The following is a 25,807-nucleotide window of genomic DNA, read 5'->3' as shown; positions in this document are numbered from 1 at the left end:
TCTGTTTAAAATAGTCAAATATTTCCTCTAGTTAGTCACAATGAACCAACAGGAGTTAAGGGAGAGCAGATCTGCATTAGCAAGATCTCTGTGAAGAGAAAGGTGCTCTGTGCCAGAGTCCCAAGGATGTGCTTTTGTCATGAGAACTGTGGGTTTACATCTGCTCTGCACTGGTAGAAGTTACTGCTGCCATTCCTGCTGAGTAGCAGGATTATTAATCACATTTTAAGAAAGTCTCATATTTAATTATAAACCAAAAATGTTTCAACTTGCCTTTGTGACTTAGGCAGAAACTGACAGTCATTATAATTTTTATTTTTTTTTCTCCTTAGGGATTTACAAAACTTGCCTCCATCTTATTGCGTTTAATTTTTCTCAAACTGGGAATTTTGTCAATTTTGTATGTGTGCAGTTTTTATGCATATGTTCTTTAGCTATCCTAACTAAACAGTATAATTAAACATTCAGATTTTCACTGCTTTTCATCATCCACCATCTAAGTGTGGGGAGGTTTGCTTTTGTTGAATCAATGGCATGTCGCTTTCAGTTGTTTGTGTAACACAAACACAAAACAGATTGTAAATTATGTATTGGTACTGTGTAAAGGTATAGTTTTCTTTAGGCTTCAATTGCAAGTAAGTCAGTTGTCTGTTATATATTAACTTTTGTCATCCTATCACTAGAAGACTCAGGATACTGAGGTGTCCCCAGATTTCTGAGAAGTGCTGATTGCCTGCTCTAGTGGAAGAGTTTGCTGCCTATGGCATCAGGGCTGGAACTAGAAGTTCTTTAAGGTCTCTTCCAAACCAAAGAATTCGATGATTCTTTGATATTGATTTAAGTAGGAATGCAACTTCGATTCCAATAGGATTTATCAGCAGCTGTCATCTTTGTAGAGCAGGAACAATTTTTTTAATCTTCTTGTATCTGGAAGGTCTGTGTTGCTCTGCAATGCTTAGGCTGTACCCAACTAATGGTACAGCCAATGGTAATGATGCTAATGGGTGCCTAACTGATATTGATTCTTACCTAGAGGGGCTTTTTATTTCAGCCAGCACATCAGATGAAGAGAGGAAAGTGGAGTGAAGCTCTGAGCAAGGGAATTAATGGTTAGAAAAGCCCACAGTCTTTCAGATTTTCTTTGATTATTATGTCTGTGACTGCATCAAAAACAAATTTGACATTCTGGGTGTCTGTGGCACAGGTCAAGTGACAATATATCTCTTTATCTTGTTTCCTTATGTTCAAGTCTAGAAATTGTTTCTTGATGTAATTTGCAGCATCTTCAAATGTGTTTTGTCCTAGCGGAAAGAAAAGCAAAAGAAGACACATTTTGACTGGCAGGTCCTCACAACTGCAAAGAGACAAGAAATATTTTCTGCCTTTTTTTTTTTTTTCTTTTCTTTCTATTTGAATTGACTTCATGCATTAGGTATGAAAATTTTTTATCTAAACTAGTTTTTCTCTTGCAATTTCTGACACATATTCTCTTGCATATGAGATGAGTTGAATTCTGGCCATGTCTGTCTCATACCATTCTTTCATGAGAAGATGCTTGGATAAGAGCCTTAATATTTAAAGGCTTATATACTGGTGACCTGAGTCAAAGTCTCAGTCTTTAATGCATGGGCTACACTAAACATCTGAATGTGCTTTCTCTCAGACACTCCAAACTTACCATTATACTCAGGAAAGCAGATATTCAGGTGAACTTTTATTATTTTCTCTTGAAAGAGGTCTTTTTTGTTTAGGAACAGCACAATGGAAGTGGCTGCAAAGCACTTATGGTTGCAGATGCTGTTGAACAGATGAAGGCTTTCATGCATTCTGTTCTGTTGAGGTGCAAAAGATAAACACAAGACTGACAAATCTCATCCCCATATGTCATTTTACTGCAATGTTCTTTACTGGAAAGAACCAATACAGTGTAAAAGCCTTTAAATGGTTATCAGAGAATGGGAATGTACCATCAGAGAGTACATTAAAACTTAGCAGCAAAAAGGGCTTTTTGTCTGTTCTGACTCACCACTTCTTTATCTTCCACCAGAACCATGTCATAGGCACTGAGTGCAGCACAGAATATGATGCAAGTCACTCCTTCAAAGCAGTGAATCCACTTTTTCCTCTCTGATCGTTGTCCACCCACATCAAACATCCTTTGCAGAAAAAATAACATATGTACAGTGTAAAGCACTAATAAGGATGTAGTCATGCTTTTAATGCACAGAGTTCAAATGGAGATGAAAAATACCCAGTTTTCTCAAATACTGGTCTGTTTCTACCCCAATAGGTTGAGTGCTTTGTTACTCATGGTTTTGTAGTGGGTATAAAATGAAATAAAAAGGCTTAAATGCCTGCATTTAGGATTAATGGTACTTTGATGTGGCACTTTGTGTTGAGGAAGTGGGGCTCAGTGAAGGACTAAGACTTGCAGGCTAGGATTTAATTAGGGCAGAGTTCTGAGACATTGGTAGCAGACCCTCAAGCTCAGTGTCATTTACCAATTCATGGTTTTGCTTGCAGTGAACTAACATATTGACCATTAGACATTCAGCTGAAGGCCAGTCACACATTGACCCCTGGTTGTTCATGAATAGATGTTGCCATCTGCTCACTGCCCTGGAGTGATCACTGAGCTCACCACACAGCCTGCACCACACCTTTGGAGGGTCCCTTCCCTGTCCATCTCATCAGCTGCTCTTAAGCAGCAATTCCTGGAGAGCAGGAATCCCTTCCTTTGTACAGTGGGAATTGTAGGGCTCTCCTTCTCTGCAATAATTTCCTTCCATCTTTGCCAGGAATCGCTACTGCCTTTGGGTAGTGTCATATGAACTCTCTATGGACTCTCTATGGGATCCAAAGCCAGCTGGGCACACCTAGCTGGGAACTAGTTAGGGCCCTTAGCCCTAGCTCCCAAAACTCACACTTAGATTCGCAGTTCTTCAGTGACAAGGGCTAGGGCTTCCTTTTCACTGTTTTTCTGAAACAAAAGGTGTTAAACTTGAAGATTTTTTAAGTGCATTAGAAAGCAGGGAAAAAAATAAAACAAAAATCAAATTTATCCTGCCCATAGGTTTTCTGTTTCCTAGTGTGCATGATGACTTTTCCCTTTGTTGCTGGTTGTTGAACTTAGTACCGTAAAAACTAATCCCCTGTTGGGTTATCCCTTCCTTCAAGAATATGCATTAGATCTCTGGATGCTGCAGTGTCTGAAAATTAAACACAACTCAACAGCTCTTATAGCAACAAATACAATGGGATTCAGTAAGAAAAAATCATGTCAGTAGTAAACAGAATAACAATAATTTGTTACTGAAATATTTTTTTTTTTCAGTATCTTAATCCTTTGCTTCCTTCACCATCAGCAGTGCAGTTGATGTTTAAAAAGGTTATTTTTTTGTAATTTTTCATCCTTCTAAGAAAAAAATGAAACCCTTTCCAATGCTCATAATGTTTTTTTCATCTGAGGAGTAATTTTTTTTTTTTCTGGTACATTTAATCTCTTTTTTTATTGGGTGTCTATAAAAGTGAATTATTTTGGAAATTGGGAAATTGTTGTGGAACAAGATTTTGATAATAGTAATGGCATTCTTTCAAGCATATCTTCACTGAGTTCAGAAGGCCTGCTGAGGAGTGGGGTCAACACAAATAAAGTATCTTGACTTTTGTCTCTGATTAGTACTCAAAAGTCTCCTATAATTACATGCCTTTCTTGATTTGTGGTGTATAACTGAAATGAGGGTTATGGCAGGAAAAAAAAATTTAAAAGCTTCAAAATTTAATCTTCAGAAAAGTTTTGTTTCAGTATACATAATCATGTGAAGCAGTATTCACTTCCTGTGACCTTTTAGCTTGTGGCTCTTTGAATATTCATGAGAAGTCAGTTAAAAAGGACAAGACCAAGGCCAGAGGTAATGTTAATGGGTAGATTTGCTTCTTCTAACCTTAGTTTGCTTCTCTCCTCTCAGCCCAGAACTTAACACTTGCACATGTAAAACCAAAGTCCCTCCATAAATGATAGAAAATTAGATTATCTTATTTTACTAAGATAGTCAAAGTTAGTCTAGAAATCTCTATATTTTCCCAGAATTTCTCTTGAAAAGTTTAGCTGAAGATGCAGAGTTAGCTATAAACTCATTCAGTGAGGTATACACAGAGGCCTGATGATTGAAATAAAGCTTGATTGATTTCAGTCAAACTCTTCCTAGCACACCAATAGAAAGGACACTAGAAGATGACATATCATAGATCATAGATCATAGCTCAGATCTTTTCTGAAAAACATTAAAATATGTTCTAAGTCAACATTATCGAAATAAATTGAAAAGCACATGGAAGCTAAATTGCACTAAACCAGCAAAGTAACCACTAAACAAGGAGCAAATAAAAATTGATATTTTCTGTGCAACAGTAATTCAGTTCCCTGGAGCGGTACTGGGATTTAGCCTTTTACTGCACAAATACAAAATATTTTCTGTCTCATTCAATTCAGTGAAGGGATAAGTGTTTAGTAAATGAGGCATCTGTTCATGGGCTTCTTGTATTCATGTGTGGCTTGTGACCTGACGCCCCATCAGTGCATCAGCCAAAACTCACTCTGAATGTGTAAGTGCTCCTCTCTTTCGAGATGTTTCTATGGTACTCACCTAACTTGGTGCAGAGACATCAGGATCCTCCAGCTGTTTTGCTTTGCTATGGCAATGCAAAGTAGCAGTACCTGGCTGGTTAACATGGATTTATAATTATTCTGCACCACTTCAGCAGCTCAAACCCCTCAGACTCCTTTGTAGAGATTTTACCTGCTATTACTCAACTGCCTAAAGCCACCAATGAATTTGCTCACATAACACTACTGTGATGCACAGCAGAGAGGGTAAAAACAGCGAGTTTGTGTTTGTGATGTCATTAAGATCATTCCTCTTTTTGCAGACACTCAAGTATCTAAATTCCCAGTTGTGCTGCATTTCAGCTAGACCCAAACACTAATGCTGATATTGTCATATCAGGACTGATAGCATCCATGTCAATGAGGATTTCCCTCTGGTGGTTTCTTTCTCCACCCTGAATTTATTTCTTTCATGAACTATGATTGTAACTGAAGACATTCAAGTTTCCACTGTTCAAAGCTGTCTGGAAATATGTTAATCAGAGAAAAATAAGATGATGTTTATGAAATTGCACTGTATCATTTGCTGGAAACTCATGAATTTTCATGAATGACCAGAATATTGATAGATGATAATAAGTTATTTGTAAGACATCTACCTCAGGATCTCATTTTGTATGTGCAGTCTCTGTTGTGTTAAAGCATCTGCGTGGTAGCATAGATGGTTTGGGGAATGCTTAATTGGCACATGAGGAGAAAGAAAGAAGCCAAATGAAAAATGTAAAAGTTATAATCCTCATGCTTTATAAATCTGTCTGTCTCTACAGGCAGTTTCTTGTCTAGACTGCATTCCTCAATATGTGCCCCAGCCTTTAAATTAAGAATTAAATGGATTTCAGTCCACAGAGAAAAGCATTATAGAACTCTGAAATGATAATAATTCATTCAAACTGTTTTCATGTGCAATTAGATGTTTTTAATTGGTTTACCAAGCATAACTAGATCTTGAATATCTGAAAGTGAAAAACATTCAGTCAAATTTCTCAGAGGCATTATTTTCAAAATTTTTTTCTGAACCTTTTGGTTATCATCTTAAATGAGCATGAAGACATGCTTGATAATGCTGAAATTTCTCATGGGACAGAATTTTTTTTTTTTTAGCCAACTGCAGTGCATTCCAGTGCTAAAAGCAGTTATTTCCACTCTCAAAAGAAGAGCGAAGGTTGAGAGTGCATGTAAATTGGTAGACATCAAATGTTTTTTGCATGCTCTTAAGGATATTTAAGTAAGCAAATTTCATAAATGTCACAATTACTCAAATGGCAGGATATAGCTAAAGCTTTTTAGACATTTACATATGTAAAAATGTCCTTTTAGAACCTAGTATTCTGTGACCTGTTTATAATGGTCCATTATATGCTCAAAGTTGGAGTACTGATGATAAAACCTCTTTCTTTTTTCAGCTGTGTAAACTGTTAAATTAAACTAGATTCAATGATATCACAATGATATCACCTGTGTCAATAAGGTGATAACAAATCAATACCTGTGAAAGAAAATACTTAAGATAAACCCCAAGAAAACTGCAAAATATGGCATTCATACCTGAAGTTTAAATCCTTGAAAGAAAACTGAGTCTCTATTATCCCAGTTGTCTGCACTCGGGAGTGCAGGACATCTTGCTCGGTAGGGACATAGTCTGGCATTGCCAACCTGTCCAAATCATCGAGGTAACTAGGGAGAGTAAGAAAGAAATGGAGGCTGGTGAATTCAAAAAGTGAAATGTCCATTACATAATCACTCCACACTGAGGCACTTTTAAATACATTAGGCAAATTACACATTTAAATACAGTACTTTGGTTTTTGTTCAACTGAGTTCCACAATTCAGAGCTTTTTTTTTTTTTTTCTTGTACATAGAAGTGTAATTCAATTGCACATAATAAAAGATCTTTCTGAGAATTGCAGCAAAGGAAAATCCTTATTTTCCTTAGGGATGCTTGAAAACCACCTTGTCAGCAAAGGGGTTTTGACCATTTTTCTCTCAGCAAGTGGGAATTGCTACCTCAGGGGAAGAATCACAAGCATCCTGCAGAAACAGATGCATAAGGAATCACCTCAGCCTGTCAGACTGGTTACAACAGTATTTTCCTTCCTAAGTGAAAGGGAAGGAATAGTATTTTGGAGGAATTCACTCTGAAGGCTGTTTTCTCTGTAGATCTCTCAATTTACAACAAGACTGTACATGGTGGTTTTAAAAAATATATATTTTTTAGTAAAAACCAGAAGCTTCAATAAAGCTGAGGATCCCCTGGGTTAGTGTTCTGATGAGCCCTTGAAAAACTGGATTATCTGTTTTTACTTCTGGTATACAGAGACAAAATCTGCATAATATGAGAACTCAAGCCAGATCTTTGAAGCATGTTTTTGTCCAACACTTCTGTCTCTTCTTGGGGCAAACAACTTTCTTTAAATGACTGGGCAGAACCTCTGAATCCCACTGGCTGGTCTGGGAATCTGTGTAGAGGGGTTTTGAGCTGACAAAAGGGGAAGAAAAAGTGATGCCTGAGTAACCTCCTGCATTTTAGCCACAAATATTCAAACAAAGACCAAAGCAAGAAACCACACAACAGCTGGAGCATTTTCAGTGTCCAGTTGGCACCTTCCTATTTGTAGTCTCATGTCTCTGACAAACAAAACACTATGTCTCTAATGTCTGTTAGGCTCCATGCCTTCTTTTTCCCTCTCTACACTAAGTCTGCCCTGCAGGAAGTTCTGATGCTCAGTTTAACCAGAATCTTCCAAAAGAAACCTCACAGATCATCCTCTTTGTCTGCAATATTTGATAGATCTGTGTGGTAGTTTCACAGTTAATTAAAAAAAATAATTAAAAAATAGAATAATAAAAGGAAATAAAATAAAAATTAAAAAAAGCTTGAATCTTTCACTTGGATATTTCCAAGTAATGTCTGGAAGTGGGATTTCTTATTTTAAGTCAAATAAACTTTATCCAGTCTGCAAGGGATGTTGAACCCGATCTGAGTAATTCAATATTTCCCCATTATCTGAGGCCAGGAAACAATCTGTTGGGAAAAGAAAAAAGAAGCTATATATCTCTGTTTCTCTGAATAGGGCCTGAGGCAAGCTCAGCTCACCTTTGTGGAAGGCAGAAACAAAAGGCGTTTTGTTGTCTTTAAAGCATGTAAGCACTAAAATAAACACTTGAATATAAAATAAAATTCTGATAGTTCTTAGCCACAAATGCCTAAATTCAATTCAACACAGCCAGCTGTAATTGCAGAAAAAATTAGACCAAGTCAATTATCTAGTTAAAGGAGCAGGAGGCAATTTCAGGCTCTTCCTCGAGCCGTAGGCAGCTCCAAGGAGAGGCTGCAGACCATCACTGGGAAAGGAGGGAATGATAACTGGTAGGTCAGTAAATGCTGGTCTTTCCTTGGCTTGGATGAGGTGACAGGACTCCTGTCCCAAGAGGAAAATGACTGAGCTAGCAAAATGCACCATGTAGTACTGGTAGCTGTACAATGACATTTAAAGTCACAATTTATAATCCCAACCTTGCCCTTCCACAGCCATCATTCCATTTTAAAACAGAATTAGTTGCAGGTGAGTTTAAGGGAGAAATTCCAGCCAAGTTTGACAAAGAGGAAATTTTTCTATTATTCATAACATGCAAATTTTTTTTTTCAATTAAAGCACACAAAGGAAAAGCAGTGATGAAACTTCATTAGCATGAATTAACAGTGAAATATCTCAGAGAAGATAACCTCAGAAAGCCAGTTTACACAGTATTAATCAATAGTCTTTGTAGGATTTGATTCACAGGTGCTGAGAAACAGGGTTGTGGCTTTAAAAGAAATTTAACTGCAGCATTAGATGGTTGATTGACTGTAGCTGACTTTGAACTTATCATTAGAAACCCAGCAGCAAGGGCAAATATTAAGTTGATTTTAATGGTTCAGAGCCAAAGGCTAGAATTTCAGAAACATCAGGTGCCAAAAGATGAAGACAGAGAAGCAGGATTTTCAAGAAATTAGCAGAAATGTTCAAGCAGATGAAAAACATCACGGTAGTTGTTTTTAATGTAAGTCTAGAAATAAATAATAACTACAAATACAATCTATATTAACTTCCTTAAATACTGAAACCTATTGCAAGGTTACAACAGGACACAAAAATAACACTGAAAGGGAATTAATTTAGGTTCTTCTATCTTCTTTGTAGACAACAAAACCTAATTTGCCCGGCAGAGTGTACACAAAAGAATGTCAACTGGTAAACAGTGTTTAGTTGTTTTTGTTTTTTGGGTTTTTTTTTGGTTTTTTTTTTTTAATTTAAGAGTCAGTTTTCCTTTTACTTATTATGGCTAGCTTGTTATGGGCTTTTAGTGGGTAAGGCAGTGGAGCCTGTCAGAAGGGGTACATTAGAAAAAAATTTCTCTGTACCATTCTTATAAAGATAGAGAGCTGCTATAAAATACTGTCAAATCAGGCACAAATCAACATAGGCAGTATTTTCTTTGTTTAGGGCTCTTGCAAAAGGTCTTCATTCTTGTTTGGAGGATATAAAGCGATGAAGAATTTTTAATATTTTTTCTGCATATTCCCTGCACTTTATCTACAATTATTGAACTATGGTTGCCCCCTGGATCCCAACATTCAGCCATGCCTTTCTTTTCCTGCCTGCAGAAGGACGCACCCAACACCTCGGAAAGCTGCACCCTGCAGGTGCCCTCAGGCTGTAGGAGGAGCTCCAGGAGTGGGAAAACCTCCACCTCCAGGTCTCAGAAGATGGATCTCGGCTGGAACAAACCTCTGCCCCAGGTCTGGACAGGCTGGAGCACTCTCAGAAGACTCTGACCCAGTGACACCTCCCTTCATGGCCGAGTATGAGCTGAGTGAGAAGGCAGCTGGACTGCAGTCTGCAAGAACAGCTGCAGGAACAGCCAGGCCAGGGACTCCTGAAAAGTCTAAAGTCACTGGCTACATCTGAGGTGAGATGTGCCCCAGCTGGATGGTGATCCTCTGTAGGGTTGAGCAGCCCTGCTCAGCCCCCTGCTCATGTGTCTGGCAGCCCCCAGGGCTCAGAGAGGGAGCTGGGGCTGTCAGGCTGGAGACTGGTTCAGAGGAGGGGGAATGGTCCAGGGAACACATGTGCATACAGCCGGGTTAGCTTAGAGGAAAGTTTGTATAGTTTCCGCTGGATTTATACTTAGCGTCTTGCAACATATACAAAGTATCACTCTAGATAAAACCTAAGCTGCTTCAAGTCACCTTTCCCTCATTTTGTCAATCCTAGAAATACGCAGAGGAAGCATATGCTTTTTTTTTTTGTTTGTTTACCATTTGTAAAGTTTTACCATTCTGTAAGTTTTTTACCAAAAACTTACTGAAACAAATTGTTTCTGAAACCTTGTTTTCACTTGTTTCCGCCAATTAACCATTTCTGTTACATTATAAACCTTAGCAACCCCCTCTTTTTTCAGGTTAATGAGCCATGATTTTCGCAGGCCATTCTACGTGGGGGCAGTCATTGTGGCAGCAGCATCCAGCTGTGCAGCATCCAGCTGTGCAGCATCCAGCTGTTCAGGAGCCAGCTGTGCAGCATCCAGCTGTGCAGCATCCAGCTGTGCAGCATCCAGCTGTGCAGCAGCTGGTGTCACCTACTAGGCTGCCGAGTCGCTGAGCTGGTACTCGGCCGCCCTGGCGAAGCAGGCCTGTGTCCCCCCGTCACGCCACAGTTGTTTGATGAGCTCAACCAGTTCAGAAGACATGCTGCCATCCTCCAGAGTTGTTGCCATGGCACACAGCTTCCTCTCGTCTTCCTAAAGAGAAATTTCAGTAAATATTGTGCAAGCGCGCTGTGCCCCTTCACCTCCTTGAGGATGTGCTTGGTTTATAATGAGTTGCAAGGGCAAAATTTCTCACTTTCACTGTTTTTTTTTCCAGGTTGCTGCACTGGCCTGTGCATGTAAACATCCTTTTACAAGCTTGCTTCCCTTTAGGTAGTGCCAAGGTTAGACTGAAATTGTGATACACAGAGTTTTCATCTTTTTACTGTTTCATTTTGCCTCAGTTTCATCTTTCCATAAGCCTTCACAAGTAGTCTAGCTTGGATAGAAGGCTTTTATATCAAGAGAGAGTAATAGGGTATCAAAAATTAAGTTTAAAAGTTTTTTAAACCTTTTACATTTAAAGTTAAAATGTATTATAACTATATCAATGCAGAAATCTGTATTTAAAAGTGTTTTTGAAAGTGTTGGTACGAAAAAATTCTTTAGACCCCAATAAGAAATATGACAAAGTGAATATGATCAGTGAATGCATTTCCCATATGTGGGGAAGAAAAAACCTGTACAGAATAAAATCCCAAATATTTTAAATATATTATTCTGTAATTTCTTCCTATCATAGTCAAATAAAAAAATATTTTAAATAATCTATTTCATTAAAAAAATATTTATTTTCAGTAGTTAACAGCTTAGGAATTTTCTGTAAATGAAGAGCATTATTAATATAGTCACTTGCTGTAAATAAAGAGCATGATTAAAATAGTCATTTGAAACACTGCCACAGCAAGGGATAATTATAAAACATAATTCCTTCCTAGTCGTAGAAGTAGACAACTCAAGTGACTTGCAGTCAATAGTTGCAAAAGTATAAATGGATTCTGAGAGACTCTGTTTTGGCAGGGAGTATGTTTTATTCAAAACCAGGAAGCATGTTCACAAAAAAATTTAACAAATTTATTTTAGGAATGCTCTATATCTTTATGTCTCAAGAGAAACTGCAGTTTATGGAAACTTTATAAAAGTCAGAGACAGATCAAAAATTGAACACTGAATTTTTTTCTGAAAGAGAAATTGAGTAGGCACAGAGAGAAAAACCCAAAAACTGGGGAAATAACCACTAGAAAATTGCCTTCACTGGAACAAGGGAGGAGGACAGCAGGATAATTGCCCTTCTACATCAAACAGCAGCAGCTCCATTTCCACCCCCATGCCCTCCTGCAGTGCTGGGATCAGCAGAAGCGAGTCACGCTCTCGTGTGTGCCCGCATTTGTCTCCAGGGTGCACACTTGCTCAGCTGCAAGATAAGAGTTGGAATGTTCTCTGCTTCAAGATATGACATATCACGGAATGATTACAGCTATCCACCTACTAGGTTGTAGGTTGCATGGTCTACAATGAAAAGCCTTGAGTTCAGAGTCTCTAGGTGTAGAGGGTGAATGTTCATTGACTATTATGCGAAAGGGAGAAAGTGTGGATTTTGGTGCTTACGCAATAAAGGAAGATATCAGCAGATTGAATTTATCATAAACCTGATTTGTACAATGGTTTTTTGTTTCTCTCTGGCATTTACAAAGACTTCAGATGATTTTCAAAAATAGATTGGAATGATGTTTTAGAAAGAAATAATTACCTTGCTTCCCAGAACAGATGTTCTGTAAATTAAGTGCTAAGGCCTTTTCTGTACCAGTGAGATGTATTTGCAGGCAGACCTGGAACATGGATAAGCACATTGCTTTTGGGACCAAGATAATCCCAGTCCTTGAATTAGATGATTTTGAGCATCTAAATCTGGCCAGAACACACAGCAAGAACAAAGTCCAGCTGAAATCAAAGCTTATATAAAAACAACTCAAGATTACCAAAGGTTTATGATTTTATGTAAGCTAAGATTGTGGAGGATTTTGTAAGAAAAAAAAAATGTTTACTGGCAATTCAAATAAATGTGACCAAAATTTCTATTTTCTCCAAAAAATCACATCCAGGCTGCTCTTCTGTCATTCTGCGCGAAAAGAAGACAGGCACTGCAAACATTCTGTACAGCTGTATTCAACTGTGTTCCTAGAACCTATCTGCAAAGAAAGCAAGAGTGAGCTGACTGTGCTATAAATGATAAATTTACAAAAGCTGTATTTTATGCATTTGGTTACAGATAATGTTAAGAAATGGACTGGGCTGTTTAACACATTCTCCATGCTGTGAAGTCCCTTCAAAAGAGTGTCTATGTATCTGGCATAGAGTGAACCTGTACAGATATCTCAGAAAATTTGTCAGGGTTGAGAAAAGAGGCTGAAATACTGGGCCACAGAACATATCTCAGTAACAGGTGGCAGAGTCTGCACCACGTAGTGGATATCATGGGCTGAACCAGGCAGGACTTGTGGCCAGTGCTGCAAGGTCCAGCTGTAGCCATGGCTTGGGCCATGCAGGGTGGTTGATGGCTTCTTATGCAGTACAGCACATTAATATTGCCCTGTTTTGTGTGTGCTGTTTTTGGGCCTTGTTACATTTGTTTGAATGACTTGCATTCATGGAAAATATTTAATTTCTATTTTGACAAATGCCAGTATGAGCTTTAGTAACCTTTGAAGATTTTGTTTATCATATTTTAGGTCAAAGTACCACATGTCGTTATAATGAAATGTAGACTTCTGGAACAAGTAAAGTTCTTTCAGATAAGCAGATGTTATTCCCTCCAAGATAAACCTCTAGGGATTAGGCAGAATTTGCCCAAACTGGAATCAATTGATATTCTGACAGGCATTTGAGAAATTCTCAGCAAGATCTGAATTACAGGCTAATCATTAGATTTAAGAGAGTCTACAGTTTTTCTTATGTAGAAGAGAATTAAGCATGGAGAAGAAAAGCTTTCCCTTTGTTTCTGTCCTTGAATATTTGGCATGATTGACAGAAGACGGCAGATCTTCTTCCTGTGGCTTTGCCTCCACATGCCTGTGCAGAGGATTATTGACAGTGTCAGGAATGTTGGGCTCCACTGCCCTGTGGTGCCAGTGTGCCAGTACTGTGTCCACACAGCAGGGAGGTCTCTGCTCCAGGAGCAATGACACATTGAAACGCTCCCAACATGTCTACATGACCTTTCCTTACAAGGCTGAAACCCCAAGGTTTGGTCATAAGAGGAAAATATTTTTTACATTTCCCAATAGCAATAAGTAAGTGTCTAAGCAGCTAAGAAAATGTTCTTTGTTTTTTGTTTTTTTTTCTTTTTCTGCTTTTTTAAAATGTCTTTTCAACTTGAACATTTCTTTTGTAGCAATCAAAATGTGAGTATATGCAAAGGTTAGACCTCAGGCAACAGTTCTGAGAAAATAAAAATAAGGGAGGACATTTTGTCACATGTAACTCACATGGTACTCCGTTTCAAGAGTCATAAAGAAAATACTGGATCCTCTTTGTTCTACTAGTCTCTACTATTATATTACCAAAAAAGAAAAGGTGTTCTAATGCCTATTTCAAGAAAAAAGGTGTCAATACTCACAGTTCTAGCAGGATTTTCGTAACTGATTCCTAACTTAGTCATTGCTTTCACAATAGCCAGGATGGACTGCACTGCATTACTGTAAACAATAGGTCTGAACTCCATGCGTTCCTCATAGGTGAAACCGTCTTTATGGATGATCCTGGTGAAAAAATAAACAACACAAAGCTTATGGGATACTTTAAAAATAATTAAAAAAAACAAAAGAAAAGAAAATAGTAATTAAAAGTTAGGTCAGGTGCTTTTGTGGTCAATGTGAGAAAGAACTGAATCCATATGGCCCTTGGAAAAGCGTTTTTTAATGGTTAATCTGCCTATTCTGCTAGAACAGGAAAAGAGCAGTTTTTGTCTATGTGAGGTTAACTGTCTGCACCCAGTCTGAGTGAATAGATGCTGGTTTTTCCCCTTGGGGAATAATCTAAAACAAAGTATTATTCTAGAACAGGGACCAGGCCTATCTCTGGAGATATAGGGCAAGATGCATTTCCGTACCTAGATCCGTAGTTTCACTATTAACAACAACATTAGTTATGGGCTGTCATTCCTATATTTATCCAGAATCTTACCTAGATAGAAAAAATATTGGAAAAAATGTTTCAACACCGGGAGGCACTTATCAAAAAAACAAGAAAAAAAAATGTTAGTATTTCTTTGTGCATCTTCCAGTTATAGCAATGTCTTATTATATCCAGGCTTTGGAGACAGGCATTTTACTCCAGAGGGTAAAGAGCCTTAGTAATCAATTTCAGTAATCTAATTCTGACAGAGGAACTAGAATTTCATAATCCTCCTTGACTGGAGAATGGCATGTGGCTAAAATTCTCCAAATCAGTGTACAGATTATGTCATGGCTTAGAGGAATCTTTTTTCATGAGTTCTGAAAAGGATGAAATCTTCACTGACTTTGGCCTGGTGTGCTCTCAATGAAAAGACACCAAACTGCTTTGGCTGCTGGAACCAAGGCTCTATTCCTCCTCACCTCAGGTGGTCGGAGATGAAGGCTATTAAATACAGAATTTCTGGGATTTGGGGTTTGGTGTTTTACCCAATCGTGCCTGAGATACACTCTGGACAGAGTTACCTAAGTGGCCAAGTCAGCCCTGTAAAAAAATAATACTCTCACATACACCCACACAAAACCCAAATGTGTCTTATCATCTGTCTGATTTATGGATGTCAGAAAACTCAGAAGTTGCATTCTGTAGGAATAACATCTGTAGGAAAAAAAAAGGCTCTCTAAAATGTTTTCCCAATCACTTCTAGATAAGACAACTCTATGAACACTCTTTTGAAGCTTCATTGTTTGTTTGTTTTTTCTGAGTGCTGTTTTAATCACGAATTCAAACAAATTCTGCAAGATTCAAAGGAGTCCTGTTGAACTTGGGAGAAAGAAAAAAGAGGAGCTCATGGAGCAGAGACCCTCCATTTTATGGATGTATCTTCTGAGGCTTTTATTCACAAAAGCAGGGCTATTATCAGATAGGTGGCTTTGATTCAATCTCAACAGGCACGATGAGTTACCAAATATTTTTCTTCCTGCTTTTCATTCACTGAAGTATTTGTAGAAACTTCGTACTGCTAAATGAGGGCACAGCACAGAGATACACAACTTGGTTTTAAAAAACTTAGATTGTGCATTGGAAATTATGCAGTTAGAAGCACAGAGCTTCAGAGATTTTTTTTTTTAGTAACTCTCATAACCATCCTCATCTTTTTATGCTGCAAGGGCCTTGCAGCATATCTATATTGTGAGTTTCAGAAGATATTTTCTAAAGCTTAGTGGAGGGTTATAACTTTGATTGAGACTAAAAAAAATGTGATTTATTAATTAGAAAATTGTATTATTAGTCATAAAATTATTATGATTTTTCTGGAAATGGTATTTTCAAAATTATTTCTTTTGTAAGCATTTATCAGTATTCTTTAGAAAATGTTATGCTTCATTGAACAAAATTAACTGATATTGTGGGTTTTAACTAAAAAAATTCCTTTAAAATGTCCTTGCTAGTGACAGAAAGATGACATATGAAAAAATACAATTTTTGTGAACAATTTTCCTGTAAAATAGTTCATATTTGTGATCAATTTGACAGGTCATAAATGCAAAAGTCTTTAAATATAACTCTCAGCTTTGCAGTGCTCTCCCCCTCTTCCATGCTGTTAAAGCTTATCAGCCTTCTTGGAGTTCTCAGTTCAGAGGAAGAACTTTAATCTGCTCCTGTTTGGGGAAGCTTTGAGCACAATACACCTCACTGATTTGCTGAGTAGGGAGGGTCTCCAGAATGGAACTCAAACCAGAAATAAATTTATCTACTATTTAACTGGAAAAAAAATTATTTAGTGGATAGTTCTGAATCAGCTGTTTTATGAGTTGCTTAAATAGTTGAAATTGTTCTTATGACATACTATTTTTTACTTAACTCTTTAAAATGCATTGGTGAAGATAATAAATAGGAGGGGAACTTAAGCTCAGAATAGTATTACCAATTGCAGGCTGCTTGATTTTTACACAGGAAGAGATTGATGCTTACAAAGTGGGATCAAATATAAACAGCTGCAATGTACTTTTACTGCATTTGGACAAGTTTAGGAATCAGGCCTGGACCTCTTTATGAAAATAAGACTAAACACAACAGCAATATTTTATCAGGTTGTGCAGTAAAGGAGGACTTTTGCTATCAGTGTAAGTATGGTCCCTTGAACTTTGGTGGATCATTAATTTAAACCAGATACATGATTAGCATTTTTGGTAGCCTTTAAAACAAAAAACATGTATGAATTTAGTTGTAACCTGCTTTACTAGATATGAAAATACTATCAAACTAAAATATAAATCAGCACACACAGGCAGAGAGATTTGACCTTTCTTTGAAGCCAAGGGAAGTGAAGCTCCTGACTTCAGTCTGTGAGGCACCTTAAACACTTAGAGCAAACAACCACAAGTATTCTTGCAGTAGATTTATGATGCACTCACAGTATCTCTGTAACCAGATAATCGGTCCAAATTTTGAACTGGGATTTCTGCATATGAGCTTGTACAGCCTCTCTTGGTTGTTTTTTCCAGGTTGATTAATGCATAAAAACTTTTTGTATTGATAATGTTCTTACTAACAGGAGTTCTTACATCAGTCCCTACCCATGGCATCATGGGTAGCAGCTGCTCATTCTGCAGGCGGCTAAATATATTCTCCCCTGGCCTGTGGGATACCTTTTTAACCTCAGCAGGAGCTCTGGAGACCAAGAATGATCTATAGAGGCCAATTTGGGGAAAAAAACCCAATCAACCAACCAAGAAAACAACCAACACCACCGAAATAACCCCATCCTCCCAAAATAACAGGAAGAAAACCTTCTCTGTTCTATGGTAAAATGTGAATATTTTAATACTTGCTCTTGAAATGCAGTGAAGTCAAATGAAATTAATAGGAGAGATGATTCACAGCAAGTGTAATTTAACTGTGGAACTACTTGCTGTAGAATGCTGTGGATGTTGTTTGCATTGGTTCAAGATCCAGGGGTAGACATGGATTAACTGAGGGCTGCTATAGACACAGAGTGGTGCTGTCTTGGTTTCAGGATGGTTCCCAAGCCACAGACTGTCAGATACTGCCAGGGTATCCAGCACGAGTGTGTTGGCTTGGCTGCTCTGATGGTCTTCTGCAAACATCCTCCATTGGCATCTGCTGGAGACAGGCTGTGCCAGGTGGATCAGCCAGCACTGCTTGTCTCACACAGTCTCACTCCCACTGCAGCATTCCCACCAAAGCCAAGGGAGCAGATTCTCGTCTCTGTGCATGGGACCAGTGCATGGTTTGGTCAGTCAGATTTGACTACCAATCCACCTGTGTGTCTCAGACATTTTGTAATTTTCTTTATATTGTGTTTGAATCGAAGCTTGATTTGAATGATGTTTCTTTGCATTTTATTCAAATAAGCATAAACATTGTAATAAGACTTTAGCTAGACAGCTTATACTACAAATACCAAATTCAACAGCTGATATGCATATTCAGATACTTACTTCATTTGCTTTACAATAGTGCTCTTTCCTGACTCTCCAGCACCTGCAGAAAGGGGAATGTTGAGAAGATATGATTGATAGATGAATAAGAAGCAAGTATTAAAAATAACTCTCTGGAACACAGAATTTTCTATCTACGAAGAGAAATACAGATGTCTTAGTTTCTCATTGTACTAAGTATAAACCCTCTCAAAAGTCCATTTGGATTTAAAAAGAACAAAGTCTAGGTAAAAGTATTAATACTGAAAAGGAAAGGGACACTTGAAGTGAATGTTTAGTCAATTAAAAAAAATTACAGAATTTTTAATTAGCAAGTAAATAAAATATGGATAATATTTTGATTTCATCTCTGGCAGATGGGCAGGAAAACATGAACAAAGTACAGCCTCTGATAGTGTCCCATTTATTACCTGGTTTATAGCTGTTCCTTTAATGTGTATTATGGCCTGTAAGTCAAGTAAACCAGCTCCATGCCCTTCAGCCAGCTTTCATGAGCAGCTGGAACCAGAGTGTAAAGACTTACATGTGGTCTAGCTCATGATGCAAAGGCAGCAGATGAACAAAAGTCTTGACACTTTTTTTTCGCATCAGTTCCTCTGCCACATGGTCTTCTGCCATGAAGTATTGTGGCTGAAAATGGGAAACCTGCAGAGCAGTGGGCCAGCTCCACCCTGGGAATGATTATACAGGAAGACCCCACAGCTGCTGAGGAGGTGCAGGCATTTGCTTACACAGCCAGTTGAAGAAACTAGGCCATAGGTTTGGCCAGATTATGTACTACTAATTAGGCCTTTTATCTCATGGAAAGTGCGTAATCACAATGCAAAGTGTCTCCACTGCAAATCAACACCAGTGACTATCATCTTCGGTCAATGAGAGTGATGAGGGTTGGCAAGAGCTGACAAAGAAGAGATGGATTTTGAAAGCACCTGAAGAGAGGATTTAACTTTGGGAATCCATGGGACAGGATTCATAGCATCAGAGAATATGCTGGTCCTCACAATACACCCCCAGACTCATACCCTGTGCCTGAGAGCATTGTCCAAACACTTCTTGAACTCTGTCAGGCTGGTGCTGTGACCAATTCTCTGGGGAGCCTGTTCTGGTGCCCAGACACCCTCTGGGTGAAGAAACTTTTCCCAATATCCAGTCTAAAGTTCCCCTGACACAACTTCATGCATTTTCTTTAAGTCCTGAACCAGGCTGAGGATGGAGCCTGGTGGAACCCCAGCAGTGACAGGTCCCCAGCCTGGTGTCCCCCCAGTCACTGTGACCTTTGTGCCTGACCCGTGAGCCCATTGCTCATCCATTGTGTAACTCGGTTATCCAGCCATGAGCTGCACATTTTATCTAGAAGGATCTTGTGAGAGAAAGTAACAAAAGCTCTGCTGAAGTACAAAAAGATTAATCACTGCTTTCTCCTTGTAGATTGCCTTTTCCCTGGTGGTATGGTGTCAAATACTTCTGAAAAAACCAAAATCCAAGGCCTAAGTTTTTTAAACAAGGACTTCTCAGTAATTGGAACAAATTGATTAATTTTCAAACAGATTTTATAAAGGTAACAGTATTCAAATGAAAGGGATTAATTTAATCAAATGAATCACAAAAGACAGCAAACCATACTCAAAGCGTTTTCTGAAACCCATGATGTGAACGGTAGAAAGTGTGAGAGAAAAACAAGCCCATGCAAAATGGGCTGATGCTGCCATCTGCCACAGTTTGGAAAAAATGCAAATTTGTTGTAGATCATTTATTATCCTTTCAGTGACCTTCTGAAGAACTTGGTAAAGCCCTGTCTGCAGCGTAGTGTTTGCTACACTTTTTGTAGGGAAGCCTATACTGAGAATTTGTACATTCGCTTCATGGGAAGATGCCAGGAAACATAATATAGAAATTAACTTCTCTTCCAGATCTGAAAGATGGTGCTAAAATAGAGTGAGAGGCATAATTTATATCTTTTGGATGTATTTTTCTACCTCTGTTCATCTTTAATTTTCAATCCAATAATGCTTTTATCTAAACAACAGATGACAGCTTTCAGACTTTTGCTTTACCATGGAGTATCATCTTAGTTGTAACAGCATTTTCACCCCAGGAAGTGGGTCAGGAATAATTTTCTTTGCACCTAATTTTTTTATTCCTTCCCTTCGCCGTGTACCCTCCTCCTTTGGCCAGTCCCCGGCGCAGAAGACCAGGGATAGGGTTGTACTTCCACCTGTTGTGGTGGATTTCTTCTTGCAGAAATAGTGGCAGAAGTGCATCACAAAAGACCTGGTGTGACTACACAGGAAGCTGAAGGCATCTTCCTCAAGCCCAGATTTTCTGAATCATAGACAAAAACTTACGAGAAAGAGTCTTGTTCTGAAGCTCAGAAAGAACTTAATTAAACTGAGTTTTAAAAAACTCTGTCAGCTGTGATGATTTATAGCTCCAGCAGACAGGTACTAGTGATAAATCATTGCCATATTTTATATTTCACATATTTAAGATCTTAAATCTTAACTTAAATTCAGTTCTCATTTCTGTCTCTATTTCCTTGATATGGGTAACTGCACAGAGAATACAGGCACAAGAATCTCAGTCAATGCCTGAAACTCTGGCACAGTTCCTGGGAGCTGAAATATGTCCCCACTGCCAGTAACATCGAGATTTCTTCCCAAAGATCACCTCAAAGGGCACACCACATTCACCTTCAGTGAGGTGCTGAGCTCTGTCTGGCTGTGACCTGCATCTTTCCATGCTTTGGGTATTCCAGAACTGCATCCCACCCTGTGCCAAGCCTGCCGTGGCTCTGGGCATCCTGGGGCTGAAGAGCAGGCTCAGGAGGAGCGGTCATGCAGCAAGGCTGCAAAGGAGCTGTCCCCCAGCAGCTTGACACAGATCTCCCTCCAGCTCTAGGAGTCATGTAGACAGAGCAGAAATAGGAAAAAAACCCAGAGGTGTCTTGAAACCCAGTGAGAATCTCACAAATTCAAGTGGAAACAGAACCCAGGCCCTCAGCTGTGATTTGACATTTTTGTTTTTCTAAGCAGAATTTCCTTGAGTAATTGTGGAGAGTATTGGCTTTCGAAATTAGCATCTGCTCAGAAATTCTTATATATTAAAGGTCTTATGTGTTTCAGATAAAGAATTATTATCTCTTTATAGTTATTATTCCTGTGGAAGGAAATGTTTAGTTTTGAAAATTTTCCAGAATTAAACATAAGGAAATAAAAAAACCCTGCTGAATACTTTGTTTAAAACCTGTCAGAAAAACCACTGACAATGACATAAATCAGCAAAAAGCAGAAGAAAATATTCAAATAAAATTAGAAAATGTTTCCCACTCCTCCCTGAGGTTTGTCTGTGCCATTCAGAGCTCTGGATGTTGTGAACTAGAATGGAAATCATATCTTCCTGTTCATCTTATGAGACTCAACAAACTTAGTCTATAAGAGAAAGAAACTTGAGAAAAAAAATTCTAAGATATAACCCTCCTGAGAGAACGAAGTCTTTAAATACTGCCCCACCCTCCAAAAAAGAAAATCTGTATATTCCCAACAATGGGATTATTGGGCTGTCTTTGTGCCCAAAGTCTGTGTTTCCAGAACAGGAAGTTAAGCTCCTGTACTACAGTAACTGATTAATTTAACTGGTGTTAAGTATCCATACTATAAATTTCTACACTCAGACTACTTACCAGAGACCTTTCATAGTCAGTGGAGAGAAATATTTGTTACAAAAACTAAATCAAACAGCTTCAATTTCTGCTCCCCTGAAGCAGATGTTTAAATTAAATTGTGTGAGTTTTGCCCCAGAAAGGAGTAAAGTAAGATGAGGATGACCAGTTCTGTGGTCATTGTAGATAATGAGACATGGAGTAATACTTTGAAAATAAATAAGTTAAAATGTTAATGATTGTTTAGACTGAACCTAAGTTCTTATTTCTGTGAAACATCACTGTGAGCATCAGCTATTTTGGCCATATTTGGAACGTGCACTGCACTTTGCACACCTATAAATTGAAAGCTGTCATCCTGCCAATAATACAAACTACGTGATATGGCAGGCCAGGTACAGCCCTGATGTAAAGGAAAACAATCACCTTGGAATTTGTTCCAGACCCATAAAACAACCTGATCTTTTTCAAGTATAAATATGTAGAGACCAGATTCTTGGAAATGTTGGGGGATGGGATGGCTTTGATAGCATGGGAACACCCAGCATAGAGCACTTTATGCTCTTGGCTGCTGGCCAGCTTGTGGGGAACATCAGAAAGTGACACCATTTCTCTCCTCACCCATACAAACTTTAAATCATAGTGTGTCTGCCTGGGTCACAGAACTTGACACAAACAAACACGGTGTCTTTTCTTCTGAATATAATTTCTATTTTTTGTAAAGGGATCTACTGGAGGCTGTAGAGACAACAAACTATATTTCAAATATTCCTCTCAGAAAAGAGTCAGAATACACAGTTTTTTTCACATTTTAGGTGTAAGGAAAAAAGTGATAACACTAAAAAGCTTATGATATACATCTCAATTTTTTTCTTAATATTTTCTACCAACCTACCTATTGCAAAAAGAAATGATGATATCTGGTCTGAAATATAAAGGCAATGTAAAGTCTGACTGAAGAGAAATCTAGGACTATGTAGCACTAGGCTGGCTTGAGTAGAGCTGCCCTTGATTTATGAAGTCTAAAATTTGTGTAATTTCTGATATCATCTCAGAGGTGTGGAAAGATAACAGGTACAAATCAGAACATGGTAGATTTAATCCTTTCCTATCTGACCCTTTCACACAGCCCCTATGGAAGGCATGATATGGTGCCCCCTTGAACATTGCTTCAGCATCTCTGGTTCCAGATGTTTGAGAGACACTTCCACTCTTGTGGTGCAATGGGCTCCAGATACACAATTTATTAACTTCTCATTTTTTTAAGAACAAGAAAATTTAGGTTATGAATATTTTTTTAATTTTTTTTTTTTTTGTCTCTTCATTATGTGTTTTACGAAGAGTTTCTGACTTGTTCAGGAGAAAAAAAGCCTTCCAAAACACTATCCACTGACAAATTTGAATTTTTATCATGTGTGACATGAGTAAAGGAAGATACTGTAAAAATCTATAAAGAAGTATTTCAGATCCAAACGACTATCTTGTCTCATGAAAAGAGTGCTTCCACAGCTAATGAAACTGAAATCTGTTCAGGCTGGAAATGAAGCCTTTTTCATGTAGCTTGCATTGAATTTCAAAGTATTTTACTAAAAGTATCTCAAGTATATTAATAGTGTCAGAAGAAGACTGATTATATAGGAAACATTTAAAACTAAATTCCTGAATACTAAATACATACATATGTTCAGTAAATTCACCAATTTACTTGGTGTCCTGCTGTAAACCAGCTTTCAGTAATACTGTAAGGGCATAAAACCTTGAAGATAAAACTGCTTAACTTATATAAATTCCTCTTTATCTGGAAAATTCCTCTTTATCCTATACATTCTTCTTAAAGGATTTCTTACTTTTTCCTCGTGGATAAGGTTGGATAAGGTCAAAGACAGAATGCTGAATTAGATAGATCCTGGTTCTAACTCAGTGTCCCAATTTATTTTTGTAAAACTACATATAAATTATTTTAAATTTATGGAATTTTAAATTAAAACATTGTTCTGGGTGTTTTTGACCAACTTAAACTTTCCTCATTAGGAGCAATATTTTATATTACTGTGGCACAGAAAATCTGTATTCTTAATTGGACTGAAAAGCTTTGTACACTCCAAATACTGATGGTACATAAAGAGTACCAAAAACTGCTGTTTTCCTATTATTATTTGAGAAACCTGCTTGTTCTTCCCTTATTTATTTTTGAATGATAATTGTTTGATTTTTAACAGGTATAAATAGACCTTTTTCCTAAGATACAAAAAACCAGAGTTGATTTACTTTAGATAAAGGATCTAGTTGTCTGAATAAACATCAGTTTAAAAGCATTTGCAAGAACTGCAGTTACAAGAAAGGCAAAAAGAGAAACACTAATGATTAAAGACTGTTTTTCTATTCATTGGGAGAAACACTGTTAACTTTTACAAGAGGCTGTTAGAAGAAAAATAGTAAGACAATGGTGGTGTTAATGTGCTCTTGGATATTCCTTGTAAGCTACAGAGCACCATGGGAATAAAAAGACAAGAATAAAGCTGTATCAAGAAAAAGAATATCTTTTCTTTTGTAATTATAGCCTCTGTCTCCTAATAAATTGATCACAGTGGGAATTAGAAGTAGTAGTTTGTGAGAATATTATCTCTATTCATCTGAGTACTTTTCATTCCACTCTCCATTATACATCAAAAAAAAGCCATTCTAAATCACTTTCTGTGTCTTTAAAAAATGGAATGAAACACTTTGCAAGACAAATAATATCAATATCTTGTGACACATGTGGATTTTTTACCACTTGTCTTATTTAATCCTCCTGCAAATTAATGCATGTAGATCCATGAAAAAAAGAGATGTCTGCTATGTTCTGTGTAAGTTTGTATCATAACATTTATTCTAAATGCAAGTTCTCATTTCTCAAATATATTCAAAGTCAAGGATTTATAACATTTAAAATTTAATACATGCAGCAACATGGCCATTTCCAGCCTATTCCTTGTGTCTTTGTAAGTGGCCATAACCAGAAAATATTTTAAACATATATTACAGAATATTTTTCAAATAAATTAGTGAGAGCTGAGAAATTCACTGTACTGAAATGTAATTCCAGAGGAAAAACAATCCCTCAATGGAAAAGCATTGTGAGCAATTTTTATTCTATTTACCCAACAGCAGCAGTTTGACTGTCCTGGCTTCCCTCTCTGCATCTTCCTGGAGTTTCTTTTCCAGTTCTCTGGATCTCCTGGCCGACTCCTTGCTCTCTGAACTGGCTCCACTGCCCATTTTGAGACAGTAAAAATTCTTTTTATGCAGCTGATTTACTTCTTATCAGCTTTAATTCAGGACAACCATCAGTGCTTAAAGAAAATTTTCAAATCCTGTTCCACCTCTCTGGTCAGCCTTCAAATCAAATGGTCCTTTTTCACCTGTCACATGAGCTGGAGATGCTGTGGGCAGGCATTTACATAGGAACACAAAAAAGAGGTGTTGTGATGTCATACAACTGGAGTTACCCATTCAAGAGAAAACTAAGGTGTACATAGATCTCTCTTCTGGTTCAGGGAGGTTTTGCTTCACACACTCCAAAAAAAATGTGTAAAATGTCTTGAAACAGGATTGGAAATAACTATAGAGTAAAATTTTCAGCTTGTGTAGCAGCATGCATGCCCTGAAGCAAAAACCCCAGCATTTCCACTTTTAAATTTTCATCTTTCTCAGCGATTATAGCTCTAAATATATATATCCTATATTTTCAAATGACAGAATTTGAATTATTTTGATTTATTATTTTTGATTTATTAATTAGCATGTGGAATGTTTGCTGCATTTTCATATTATGGCAAGCACATTTATTTTCTTGGAATGGTAAAGGACACCTTACAGTAATTTGCAATAATTTTGCACAGACATTCCTTCATTAATATCATAGTCTTAGCCATTTTTAAAAATTATTTTATTAGCAATTATCAGTTTTGGCTGAAAGCACCACACCTTTTCTTAAAGAAAGGGCACAGGCCAGGTTCTCCCCATGGATGTAATATTTTCAATTAGTTTCTTCATAGTGCAGAAATGTTTTAATTTCATTTTCATTTTCAGTTTCTTCATAGTATTATAGAAATGTGATATGGTGGAAATATTACCTGACACGTGGTGTCAGCAGTATATTGAGAAAATATATCTACTGTAATAGTGTGGCAGTGAAAAAGTATACAATTACTGCCAGAACTAAAAGATAAAAA

The 25,807-nt window shown here is 37.6% G+C and overlaps 1 protein-coding gene across 1 annotated transcript; it reads right to left on the bottom strand.

The window, feature by feature from the left end:
- Nucleotides 1-950: 950 nt before the first annotated feature.
- Nucleotides 951-21,861, bottom strand: LOC131572755 (guanine nucleotide-binding protein G(t) subunit alpha-3-like). The gene is made up of 8 exons (XM_058826075.1): nt 21,612-21,861; nt 17,933-17,975; nt 13,912-14,053; nt 10,291-10,448; nt 6,212-6,340; nt 2,027-2,156; nt 1,679-1,832; nt 951-1,301 (listed from the first exon to the last, which is right to left on the bottom strand). Exons 2-8 carry the CDS (start codon nt 17,935-17,937, stop codon nt 1,111-1,113), a joined length of 909 nt encoding a protein of 302 aa, XP_058682058.1. The 5' UTR covers nt 17,938-17,975; nt 21,612-21,861; the 3' UTR covers nt 951-1,110.
- Nucleotides 21,862-25,807: the final 3,946 nt, after the last annotated feature.

Source organism: Poecile atricapillus, chromosome Z (genome assembly GCF_030490865.1).
Source record: "Poecile atricapillus isolate bPoeAtr1 chromosome Z, bPoeAtr1.hap1, whole genome shotgun sequence".
Lineage (NCBI taxonomy): Eukaryota > Metazoa > Chordata > Aves > Passeriformes > Paridae > Poecile > Poecile atricapillus.
Note: the sequence above shows the minus strand (reverse complement) of the source record. Positions and strands in the feature narration are given on the sequence as shown.

Coding starts and splice junctions, on each gene's coding strand:
- LOC131572755 (XM_058826075.1), bottom strand. Junction 10,449..13,911: donor ACGAAAATCCTGCTAGAACT/GTGAGTATTGAC, acceptor ATTTCTCTTTAG/GAAGACGAGAGGAAGCTGTG. Junction 6,341..10,290: donor CTCAGCGACTCGGCAGCCTA/GTAGGTGACACC, acceptor TACTCTCCCTAG/TTACCTCGATGATTTGGACA.